The 12,590-nt window shown below is 39.9% G+C and overlaps 1 protein-coding gene across 1 annotated transcript in view; it reads left to right on the top strand.

Annotated features, from left to right (window-relative positions):
- The window catches only part of vwde (von Willebrand factor D and EGF domains), a 151,329-nt gene extending 140,714 nt beyond the window's left edge, over positions 1-10,615 (top strand). The window contains exons 29-32 of the mRNA XM_052016930.1: positions 1,701-1,796; positions 2,555-2,650; positions 9,130-9,227; positions 10,481-10,615. Of these exons, the coding sequence (XP_051872890.1) occupies positions 1,701-1,796; positions 2,555-2,650; positions 9,130-9,227; positions 10,481-10,501 (311 nt within the window). The 3' untranslated portion in view covers positions 10,502-10,615. The remainder of the gene's footprint in view (positions 1-1,700; positions 1,797-2,554; positions 2,651-9,129; positions 9,228-10,480) is intronic.
- The last annotated feature ends 1,975 nt before the right edge of the window (positions 10,616-12,590 follow it).

The following is a 12,590-nucleotide window of genomic DNA, read 5'->3' as shown; positions in this document are numbered from 1 at the left end:
ATTGAAGAGCCTATGCCTCAGTATGGCATGAGCAATCACAGATTTTTTTTATATATATGGCTACCATAGAGAGACTTCTTTAAGGCCAAGACCTACTGTCGTCTCGGAATTAAGTTCTCACTTCTGTCCGCTGTAAAGTAACACAGTGCCACGAGGTCAATTCGATAAAACGCGTTTATTGGCAATGCACCGCTAAGGAGAGGTCTTCAGCACTCGTTAAGAGTCGCTTCCCGAGGTTTCTCCGTACAAAGGAGCAGACAGAAATTTATACAGATATTGTCACGCACACTTAATGCATGCGGCGCCGCGAGTTTCGGTCAAGCCACAGAGATCCCGAGACAGACATCGCACCTATTGTCCAGCATAATTGAGTTATAATCAAGAAATTTGAAGACAGGTATCACCCCTCATTGTTTAGGACAAGCTTCCCACTCGTTTATTGCACCCAGTACTCCTATTGTCTAGCATAATGGGACTGAAACCAAGGTTCTGGACAAGGTAATTAACACCTTACCCATTGAGTCAGCAGCTTGCATGCTCTTGCTTGCGAGGTAGTTTTTCTATCAGCTATAGGTATGGTGACAGTTTTTAACCCATTACTTCCTCACTACTTCCCAGTATTCCTAGTGGCAAAGATTTGGGCAGCTACTATCAAAAAACATGCCAGCCACATCTTAACACAACAATCAGGATGAAAGCCATCCATAATCATTATTTTAAGTATAAATGTACCCAACTGTCAGACGTACACAGCCATGGCATTTTGAAAGATTCCATGGATACTTTAAAGCTGAACATTTCTAAATACTTTTGGCATTTCAGATTAAATCCAAATAAATTATATTATTACAATATTCCAATTTAGACTATACTTCGTAATATATTTTGTGTAGGAAAGGTAACACCTAGTTTTTGGATATTTTGTGTCCTTGTTCTTGAAATGGCTTAACCTAAAGGCAAACAGTGCAATGTATTTAAAGGGTATTTGGAATAAATGCAAAAAAGAGTGCATGACTCTAAATTACAATGGATGGATGAGAATATTTGCCTTTGACAAATGAGGGAGAGTCATAGCATTATTTCAAGAGAATCTGAATGTCAATGGCTGCTGGACAAAGAGAATTGGAAAAAGTGCGAACATAGGTGGTGTACCTATCTGGCAAGATGCTGTGAGCAGTGATACACTGAAGTATCTTGCGTGGAGAAATTGAGTAGCTGGATATCGATGTATACGTCACTGTCCTCACATTTCCTGATCTGATTCGTCTTTGAGCTGCTTGCAGCATTGAATCTAAGCAGCAGGGTCTAAACTGTTGCTCACTTCTCAACCTCCCACCACACCACTTTTATCATCTGCAGCAACTTCTCTCCCAACAACAACTAACGTGATGTCTCTGAAGACTTAAACCTTGGGACAACTTTGGTATGTCTTCAGTCCTTTTTATGCTTTGTCGTGCAGCTAACTCCAGAATCCATCATATTTTGATATTGAAATATCCCTATAAACAACTGAGTGCCTTCATTTCCTTTCCACCCAATTGGTCAGGAAATTTGGAAACATTGCTGTAGAAGGGTTAAAGCCATGGTCCAGTAAATTTCAGTTCTGCCAATTGCTGTTGGCCTACCTCCTCCATGACTTTTAGATTAGCAATGGAAATAGAGTCTAAAGTTCTTCTAAGTCATGCATTCTTTTTATGTAGGTGTCTGTGAGCCAATGTGCATGAACGGAGGAAAGTGTGTGCGTCCCAACATCTGCTCTTGCATGTCAGGCTGGAAGGGAAAAAGATGTAATATACGTAAGTCAGAATTTCAATTACATTCCCAGTGCCCATTCACACTAATGTTTCTAATTTCACCTAACTTGGTATCACTGAATGCAAAAGCGCACTCAAATCAGTGTGACGGATTGCACCTGAACCAGAGTGGGACCAGCATCCATGCTAGGAGGTTTTCTAGCACTGCTCGAAAAGGTTTAAACTAAGTTGGCAGCAGGGGGCTCAGAGTAGTTGTTCAGTTGGAGAGAAACAAACAAACACCAAGAGGAAAAATAATAAGTCCATTCAGCAGAACAACTCGAATTGCTTTAGTGTTAAAGGAGCTTTTTGACACACTATGCCGCTACACCAATAAGAAAGGAGCATTCCTTGACCTTGGGGAATGTAATTGGTCAAGTGGAGGGAATGTCAGTGGGGGATCATTTTGGAGATGGTGGCCATAACTCCATATATTTTAAAGTGGTTATGGAAAGGGATTAGCGTAGACCAGGAATAGAGGTGGAGAGAGAAAGACATAAACATAGGTCAATGACCATTCATTAGAGCTTTCATTAACAGTGTGATGAAAGGTCATCAACTTAAACTATTAACTTTGTTTCACTCTCTGCACTGTTGACCATACAGCACTTCCAGCACTACTAACTGGGAATGATTTTCAAAATCTTGTTTTCAATTACAAGCACCATTTCACTTAAACTTTATAACCTTGTGTTTACCATATTTGTTGAAATTCAAATTGAAGTATGCTAGAATCCATATTTTATCTTCTGGCAATTTAGCTGTCTGTGTACAGAAGTGCAAAAATGGAGGAGAATGCATTGGGCCCAGTACTTGTCATTGTCTGCCTGGATGGGAAGGATTACAGTGTCAAATACGTAAGTCCACTTTCAATACAGTTACCTCTTTCTTCTTGGTTTGTATCTTATGAGGATGCTTGCAAGGCAAAAGAATGCTTGCATGACAACAGTGTAAAGGTGTCTTCACCTGATTTTGTGCCCATTTTCAACATGGCCTTCCATCACAGACAAATGATGAGTAATAAAGACACACTGCAAAACTGAACAAGAAACGCACAATTACAGTGAGAATGATCCAAGAACACGGAAAGTTGAGTTTCCATAGGAGGAAAATGGGAAAAAATAAACTCATGCAATGTAGGAGATGTCATTAGCACCAAGTCCCAATTCTTTTAACAACAGAAACACAGTCTAGTGCTACAGGCAGTTCAATGATTTTAATGTAACAGAAAAGGTAGCAAATGATCATTCTCACTTTTCTTCAGATAGCTTGGCATGCTGAATACCCTCCAAAATTAAGACTTAACATAACAATCTTTAAAAGGGATACAAGCCAGAATATCTTAGTTTGTCCCACCCTCTTCCTCCAAGAACTCTGCTATACAAGTATAAAAGCCCTACTGTCATTTCAATAGCATGCCATCAAGGCTTTGCAGCAACTATCCAGTACTGTTGGATTAACTGTTCAAATCCTAGCCTTTTAATTCATTGTCATGTTTGACAAAAAAAATGTCACTTCAGGTTGTCTTTTGAGGACACTGAGCATATGAAAAATGTGCACAAAGCTCATGAGAAACAGGCCATGGAGCTGCTGAGGGAATCCGTCTGCCTTGCCTGTGGAAGATGGCAAGGTTGGTGATACAGAACCTGTTCCTGTTGTACATACCTGCCATGGCCTCATTATGAAGCATTGCACAGCCACAAACAATTCAAGAGGAATTATTCTTACCAACTTTTTCTTGTACCAATTCATCAAAGCAAGAAAAGAAGCTAAGCAATTAATACAAGCAGGAAATTCTCCATTATTGAGTAGGAGGATAACAATACTGATGATACCAGTGATTGCCTTCCCTTCTGAATTTTTACAAGATTTGACATTTGCAAAAATGAGGAGGAACTCAAAAGGATGGCAGGTAGATCACAACAGGCAAAAGATGCACAGTACTTTCCCACTGATTGCAGCACAGGTTTGCCCAGAATGCATTACTGCAGATCATCATAGACAGGTGCCCAAACTATCACCTGGAAGAAAAAGCTGCAGCTGTTGAAAGTCTGAAATAAAAACAGAAGATGCTGGAAGCAATCAGCAGGTCAGGCAACATTTGTAGAGAGAAATGGTGATCTTTCATGTCAAAGTCAGTTGTGGCATTAGGAACAATGACACAAACCATTTTGCTGGATTCTGCTTTAAAGCCACCTTAATAAGTTTATGTTTGTATAACTTGCCACACTGGTGAGGATTTTCAGTTTCTTTCAGCAATGTGGTTAGAATTATCCAATTCACAAAAAGCAGGACAAATTCAATCCAGCTAATTATTGCCCCTTATGAACATCCATACATACAAACGAGCTCCCATAAATATTATTAAGACACCATTGTCTCTTAAGAACACAGGCTGCCTGTGTCATCATGGGAGGCCACTTAAAGGAGTTGCTTTAAAAATTGACAACCAATGGCTTCTATTGATACATGTGTAATGATACTCAATTAAACAATATAACAGCCATTGAGCATGGGACATTCTGATTCTGTACCATTGTAACTAGGCAGACAAAGACAATAAATAAATGTTCATGTCCATTAGTCCTCAACACCATTCTGTACAATAGTGTGGAGGTACAGTTACTGTATTGAATGATTTTGTGTATTTTCCGACTTGTGGACACAATCAATTTATGGACGTCTGTAAAAATGGAACCCATTTTTAATCCGGGGACAGCCTGTACCACCCAATCATTCTACTCCAAATCATCCAAAGGCAGTGCAATCAAATGGTAGTTGCTCACCACTAACCTACTTAACAATGAGATGTTTAGGATTTGCACCAGAGCCTTAGCGCCCTGGTGCAAACAAGGACTAAGTGCTTGCTTGAGAGAGGTGGTGAGGAAGGTCACCCCAGTTTTACTGTATCAGGGACATCCTCCCTCCTCCAACCTCCCTGCAGCTTAACAAGCTGCCTTTATTTTCCTCCAAGTTCTGGCAAAGGATCTTACTCGAATCTTGCACCTTACCTGAAATGTAAATGCTGTTTATCTTCCCACTGATACAGCCTGACCTGCTGAGTATTTCCAGCAATTTTTGATTTTATTTCAGACTTCCAGCATCTGCTTTACAATTTCTTGATTTTGAAGAGGTGAGAGTGACTGTCCTTGGCGTCATAGCAGCATTATTGTTTGCTCTTGACTGAGGAAGAACAAGTCAGTGAAGCTCTTCCACTTTGTAAACCCCGTTTTGACCATTGAAAGGAGCACTGTCCCATTAACCTTCCCTCAGTTGGCAGAGCTGTGTAGCTCACTTGCAGTTCTCCCACAAAATTGTTGACTACAGAGAATACAACAGAATGAGGGAGGATTTGGCTAGCATAGACTGGGAACACAGGCTATATGACTGGGACAGTTGAGGAACAGTGGAAGACTTTCAAAGAGATTTTTCACAGTGCTCAAAAAAAGTATATTTTGGTTAAAAGCAAGGACAGTAAGGGTGGGGAGAGGCAGCCTTGGATAACTAAGGAAATAAAAGAAGGCATCAAGCTAAAAGCTCATGTATACAAAGTTGGTAAGAGTATTGGGGAAACTGGAAGATTGGGAAAACTTTAAAAGCAACAAAGAACCACTAAGTAAGCAAGGGTGGCTAAAGTGAATGTAGGTCCCTTGGAAGATGAGAAAGGGAAATTAATATAGGGTAATGTGGAAATGGCTGAGGCCATGACGACTATTTTGTGTCTGTCTTCACGGTGGAGGACACGTCAAACATGCCAAAGAGAGATGTTATGGATGTGATAGGAGGTGAGGACCTTGATAGAATCGCTGTCACTAAGGAGGTAGTGATGAGCAAACTAGTGGGCCTAAAGGGATGCATCCCAGAGTACTGAAAGAAATGGCGGAAATTATAGTAGAGGGGTTTGTGATAATTTACCAAAATTCTCTGGACCTTGGGCAGGTCCTGGCAAATTGGAAGAGAGCAAATGTCACGCCACTGTTTTTAAAAGAAAGTATGCAGGCAAAAGGCGGGTAACTATAGGCCAGTTAGCTTAATGTCTGTATTCTGGAAAATGCTTGAAGCTATCATTAAGGAAGAAATAGCAAGACATCTGGATAGAAGTGGTTCCATCAGGCAGACGCAGCATGGATTCAGGAAGGGCAGGTCCTGTTTGACAAAATTACTGGAGTTTGAGGATATAATGAGCACAGTGGAGAGAGGGGAACAGATGAATGTTGTAATCTTGGATGTCCAGAAGGTGTTCAACAAGGTGCCGCTTAAAAGACTTATCCATAAGATAAGGATGCATGGAATTGGGGGTAATGTATTAGCATGGTAGAGGATTAGTTAACCAATAGAAGGCAGAGCGTTAGGATAAATGGGTACTTCTCTGGTTGGCAATCAGTGGTGAGCGGAGTGCCGCAGGGGTCAGTGCTGGGCCTGCAACTGTTCATGATATACATTAACGATTTGGAAGAGAGGACTGAGTGTAACATATCCAAGTTTGCTGATGACACTAAATTAAGTGGAAAAGCAAATTGCGCAGAAGATGTGGAAAGTCTGCAGAGAGATATAGGTTAAGTGAGTTGGCAGATGGAGTACAATGTTGGTAAATGTGAGGTCATCCACTTTGGAAGGAAAAATAGATCAGATTATTATTTAAGTGGTGAAAGATTGCAGCATGCTGTTGTGCAGAGGGACTTGGGAGTGCTTGTGCATGAATCGCAAAAGGTTGTTTTGCAGGTGCAACAGGTTATCAAGGCAAATGGAATGTTGGTCTACGTTGCTGGAGGAATTGAATTTAAGAGCAGGGAGGTCATGCTGCAACTGTGCAGGGTATTGGTGAGGCCACACCTGGAGTACTGCATGCAGTTCTGGTCACCTTACTTGAGGAAAGATACACTGGCTTTGGAGGTGGTGCAGAGCAGGTTCACCAGGTTGATTCCAGAGATGGGACTATACTTGCTGGAATTCAGAAGAATGAGAGGGGATCTTATAGAAACATATAAAATTATGAAAGGAATAGATAAGATAGAGGCAGGAAAGTTGTTTCCACTGGTAGGTGAGACTAGAACCAGGGGACATAGCCTCAAGATTCAGGGAAATAGATTTAAGACAGAGATGAGGAGGAACTAATTTTCCCAGAGAGTAGTGAATCTGTGGAATTCTCGGCCCACAAAAGCAGTAGATGTTACCTCATTAAATATATTTAAGACGCAGTTAGATTTTTTACATAGTAGGGGAATTTAGGGTTATGGGGAAAAGGCAGGTAGGTAGAGCTGAGTCCATGACCAGATCAGCCATGATGGAGCAGGCTTCATAGACTAGATGGCCTACTCCTGCTCCTATTTCTTATGTTCTTAAAATCAGACAACATAAAAGCTAAGTGACTTGGGTCCAGCTCTAACTCATGCAATCCTTCCATAATCTGTCCAGCCCAAATCTTGAGAAAAATTACACTAACAAGTCAATAAGCTCATGTTGGCAGCATTAACAAAATTACATGCTGGGCTATAGTTGGATTTTAGCCTTTTCAGTTTTTGAACAAAACCACTGATATCCTGATCAAGAAAATCCAAAGAATTAGAGAACTAACCATTTATGCCATTTCTGGCAAAGAATCCTACAGCCTATCATCACGGAACTTGTAAGTGACAATCGCTTACAATAACACAGGTGCACCTCAAGGATGCTTGCTTAACCCACTGCTCTACTCTCTCTACACTCATGACTGTGTGGCTAAGCACAGCTCAAATGCCATCTATAAATTTGCCAATGACACCACTGTTGTTGGTAGAATCTCAGATGGTAATGAGGAGAAGCACAGGAGTGAGGTAGATCGGCCAATTGAGTGGTGTCGCAACAACAACCTCGCACTCAACGTCAGCACGACCAAGGAATTGATTGTAGACTTCAGGAAGGGGAAGTTATGAAAACACACACCAGTCTTCATTGATGCGTCAGCAATGGAAAGGGTGAGCAGCTTCGAGTTCCTTGGCCCAACAAATTGTTGCAATCACGAAGAAGGCACACCGACAACTGTACTTCAATACGAGTTTGAGGAGATTTGATAGGTCACCAAAGACTCTTGCAAATTTTAATAGCTGTACGGTGGTGAGCATTCTGACTGCTTGCATCACAGCCTGGTATGGAGTCTCCAATGCACAGGATTGCCAGATGCTGCAACCCTTCCCACCATCAAGGACATCTTCAAGAAGCGGTGCCTCAAGAAGGTGGCACCCATCACCAAGGACCCACACCATTCCAGGACATTCCCTCTTCTCATGAGGGAGGAGGTATAGGAGCCTGAAAACCCACACTCAACGATTTAGGAATAGCTTCTTCCCCTCTGCCATCAGGTTTCCTAATGGTCTATGAACACTACTGCATTATTCTTTTTTTTGTACTATTTATTTTGTAATTTATAATAATTCTGTATCTTTGCACTGTACTGCTGCTGCAAACAACAAATTTCACAACAGAAAAGTCAGTGATAATAAACCTGATTCTGATGATATTGGGGTCCTCAAACCCTTTCGTATAATTCTCTGGATATTATAATGCAATTACAGCCATTTGGTTAATTTGCATTATAGTGACCAGAGAGTTGCAAGAAAGGGCTTGCATGAAGTCTGATCAAATAAAATGGTAATCTTCCTGTTGATAGCTTTAGTGAGGGGCAAAAGACGCAGGAATACATTTTTCACATTTTGGATTTTGTGTTAGAACATAGAACATTACAGCACAGTACAGGCCCTTCGGCCCACAATGTTGTGCCGACATTTTATCCTCCTCTAATATCTATCTAACCCTTCCCTCCCATATAGCCCCCCATTTCTCTATCATTCATGTGTCTATCTAAGAGTGTCTTAAATGTCCCCAATGTATCTGCCCCACAACCTCTGCCGGCAGTGCGTTCCACGCACCCACCACTCTGTGTAAAAAAAAAAACCTACCCCTGACAACCCACTTATACCTTCCTCCAATCACCTTAAAATTATGTCCCCTCGTGTTAGCCATTGTTGCCCTGGGAAAAAAATCTGACAGTCCACTCTATCTATGCCTCTTATATACCTCTATCAAGTCACCTCTCATCCTCCTCCTCTCCAAAGAGAAAAGCCCTAGCTCACTCAACCTATCCTCATAAGACATTGACAGGAAGATTTCACCCACTCCTCCCTCAGGCAGTCCCACCACAAGATGGTTTGGATGTAGTTCTAGAGGCCTGTTCATCCTTATGATTGCCCAGCACATCTTTAAGGATGAAATTGGCAGGAGGTGGCAGAAATTGTTGAAAGCTTTACTAATTTATATATTTTGCACTATATAAATATTGATATGCTTTTATTTTTCAAAGCTGTGTGCCAACAAAAGTGCTTGTATGGAGGCAAATGTATTCTTCCAAACGTGTGTTCCTGTCGTCCAGGATATACCGGAATCATTTGTGGTAAGAAGGTGAGCTCAACTTTTCGTTATTGATATTTCCACTGAGAAGTGAAGTACAGGAACAATTGCTTATTTAGCACTTTACTAACTGATACTTCAGCCAAAGTACCCAGGCTGACATCAGGTTAACTAGTACCTGTCAAGAACAGCACATTCCAGATAAATAAGCTTTTGCTGTAACTCATTTTTGTACCTTTTACTGTTTGGGCTCCCCCTCCATCTCCTCATTTGTTTGCAGCAGAAGAAACCTTCCATGAACTTGATATGTTACTTTATCTCGAGCTAAAAATGTTTGTTTCTATCTTCCACTCCTCTTCTCCCACCTCCCCCCACCCCCAAATTCACAAAGACAACCTACTTTCACCATCATAAATGGTATTAGTTGGTATCTCCAGCACCTATAACCCATCTGCCATACCTGATCCATACTTTTTGTCAACTCCTGGCTGGCCCTCCATTCACTATCTGCTGTACAACTCGGCAAATGTTGCTCCATTTGTTCATTATTCCTGTGGTTAAAGACTTAACAGAGATTAAAACATTCATCCAACATTGCTATCTCTTCAGCCTCAACTCCCCCAATTCCACCTCTTGCCCCTGAACCCACCACATGGCTCATGTTCATCCAACTCGGGTCGCTTGCCTATGCTCTAGTCCATTTCTCCCATTACTGACAGCCAGATCTTCAGCCTTAACTCAGGAAATTCCCCTAGTCCACATCCATCTCCTCCCCCAGAATTCTTAAAACCATCTGGGTTCTGCTACGACATATTTTTCAAGTACTCACCTGATCTATTCTAATGAGGTCAAAGGACAAAATTTGGGCTCCACACTTGTTCATGTTAACCATGGAAAATGAGACTCGGCTTGAGTCCCCAAGAAATCTAGGAATAATTATTTCCTGTTCTGCCTTTGCTTTCCTTGTGTCTGATTACCCAGTTATACATCTCAAAATGTTGTTGAAACGCAAGCATTGTTAATGTCTGGATTTTCTACTTCAACTGCTTTAGATAAGATCTACCACTTCAGTACAGATTAATAAAAATAGGACGTTCTTTGGTGTTACTTAGTTATTGTAAACCTTTTACTATCAAAGTTATATATTCAGTTTGGATTATATAGAATATAATTAATACCCAATGCACAAGTTAAAACAGGCTTTCAGTTCACACCAGGGCAAATAAATCTATCATGATTGTCACTGAGCAAAATCTGAATTTCCAGCAACATGTTTCTGCAATTAATTGTTCCTTTTTTTCCAGATACCATTGAGACTGGGTTAACTTGGCCCCGGTATCAAATATTCCTTCTAGCAATAATGGACATAATGCTGAAGTTGACTGAGAACTGGAAATGACTTTGCTCAATTATTAAGATTGCATTAAATTAAATCAAACCATGCACAGATACTTACAGCTCTGTATTAAACCGTAGTGCTCTTCAGAGGTTTGAGTAAAGTGTTTACAGCTGAGTAATGAGGTACTGTAAAGCAAATTTAATGACTCTCATACCACTCCTTACTGTAGCTTTACTACCTCAATGAAATGCCAAGGGTTCATTGTAGGACACTTGGAAAATCACCTGTTTTTGTGAAACATTTACATGATCTCCACCTACTGTGGAACATTTATTCTGATTTGCTTACTACGTTGTAGCAGATCAGCAAATTGTTTCAAAGAGTTATTTTCATTGCATTGTGCCGCAGTTAAATTTAATCCTGTAATGTGTTCTCCCAGTGCTTCCCCACCACCACCACCACCCCCCCCCCCCCAGCTTTGCACAGAAACTGGCAAAGTTTGGAGTGGCTTATGGTGTAAATCATTTAGAAGAATTTCAGCTCATCTGTTTCATTTACAACAAGTTAGCAGATCTCAGCTTCAACACTCAAAGAGGGAGAAACTTGCCCAGCCAGATACTTTCCAAGTGGAAAAGATTTTATTTGGGAAAATGATCCCTTATATAAGGGACTAGAAAGCTAACAGTATATTTAGGCTCAGACCACACAAGATACACCCACCAACCTTAGTGCAGTATTTTAAGAGGCACTACCCTATTGGTATTAAATGCCACTATTAACAAATGGACCAAACAACAACATATACCAGAGGTTCATTGACTAATATCCTGAATGATTGTATTATGGAACAAATCATGCATACTTGAAGGCATAATAAGAATTTATTGTGAGGAGAAAAATTCTATCATAGGCAAACATTTAAAAAAAAGTAGATAGGAATGCCAATTTATTTCACTACCATGGGTGTTTTTAATCCCAGACGTGGTGGGTCGAAACTGTAATTCAGTATTGTCTTAACTTCATCTGCTTTCACAGCCCAGAAAAGATTAATTAAACTGAAAAATCACTATCACTTATGTAAAATAATATTTACCCAATCACGTTAAGTGGGACTCTAGGGTGTGCACAATGCATTTACCTGTGCATATTCTACCAGAATTGGAATTGCAACTGCAACTAAAATTACCTACACTCATAAAATACATTTTTGTATGGACATGCCATCCAAGTTCAGAATAAGATTTGAAATCTTAGCTAGGTGGTTACGTTTTGTTTTACCTAGAGTACAATGTTTTGTAGTAAATTAGGAAATTGTTAAAAAATCATGCTTTTATCATTAAATAGGATTAGCTTTGGTGTTAAGAATTTGGTGTTCAAGGTCATGGAATTCATGCACAATATGTTGCTATGTTTCCTTCAACTCCAGCTGCATGTTACTGATATTTTCCCCATACAATATTTATCTTAAGATATCTTAAGTTAAAGGTGTTTATAAAGTTACGTAAATTTCAAATCCAGTAATCTAAATCAATTTATCCAAATTATTTACTGTTTTAACCTATTTCTGTAGACATGACCCAAAGTTTAAGATTTGATCAATTATTGAAAAACTATTGCATAATACATGTATATACCAAAATATATTCTTAATGCCTAAGTTTATTTTTTTTGTTTAATTAACACTGTATATATAAATTACTTGTGAGCATTAAGGTTTTCATGTAAAAGTATTAAATTTATTTTTAATTACTGAGTTGTAAATTCTGTACATTCCAAATAAACACATGAAACCCAAGACATTTTTAAATAATCAATGAGAAAATTATTTTGTCTCAGTGGTTATTAAAAAGTCGTCCTACCTTAGTGAAGCAAGAGAAAAAGGTATCATGCAGTGTATCACCCTGGTAGAATGATATTGTGGGAAAAGGGGGGGGAACCAAGGAATGAGCAAACTAACAACAAATAATGCATGGCATATAGAAGACAAAAAATAAATCAACTTTTGAATATAATATTTGTGATCCAACACAGACAAAGGAGCTGGATTTGAAGGGTATGAGGCAGCCTTCTCAATG

Source organism: Pristis pectinata, chromosome 5, assembly GCF_009764475.1.
Source record: "Pristis pectinata isolate sPriPec2 chromosome 5, sPriPec2.1.pri, whole genome shotgun sequence".
Taxonomy (NCBI): domain Eukaryota; kingdom Metazoa; phylum Chordata; class Chondrichthyes; order Rhinopristiformes; family Pristidae; genus Pristis; species Pristis pectinata.
This window is presented reverse-complemented; position numbering and strand designations above follow the sequence as displayed.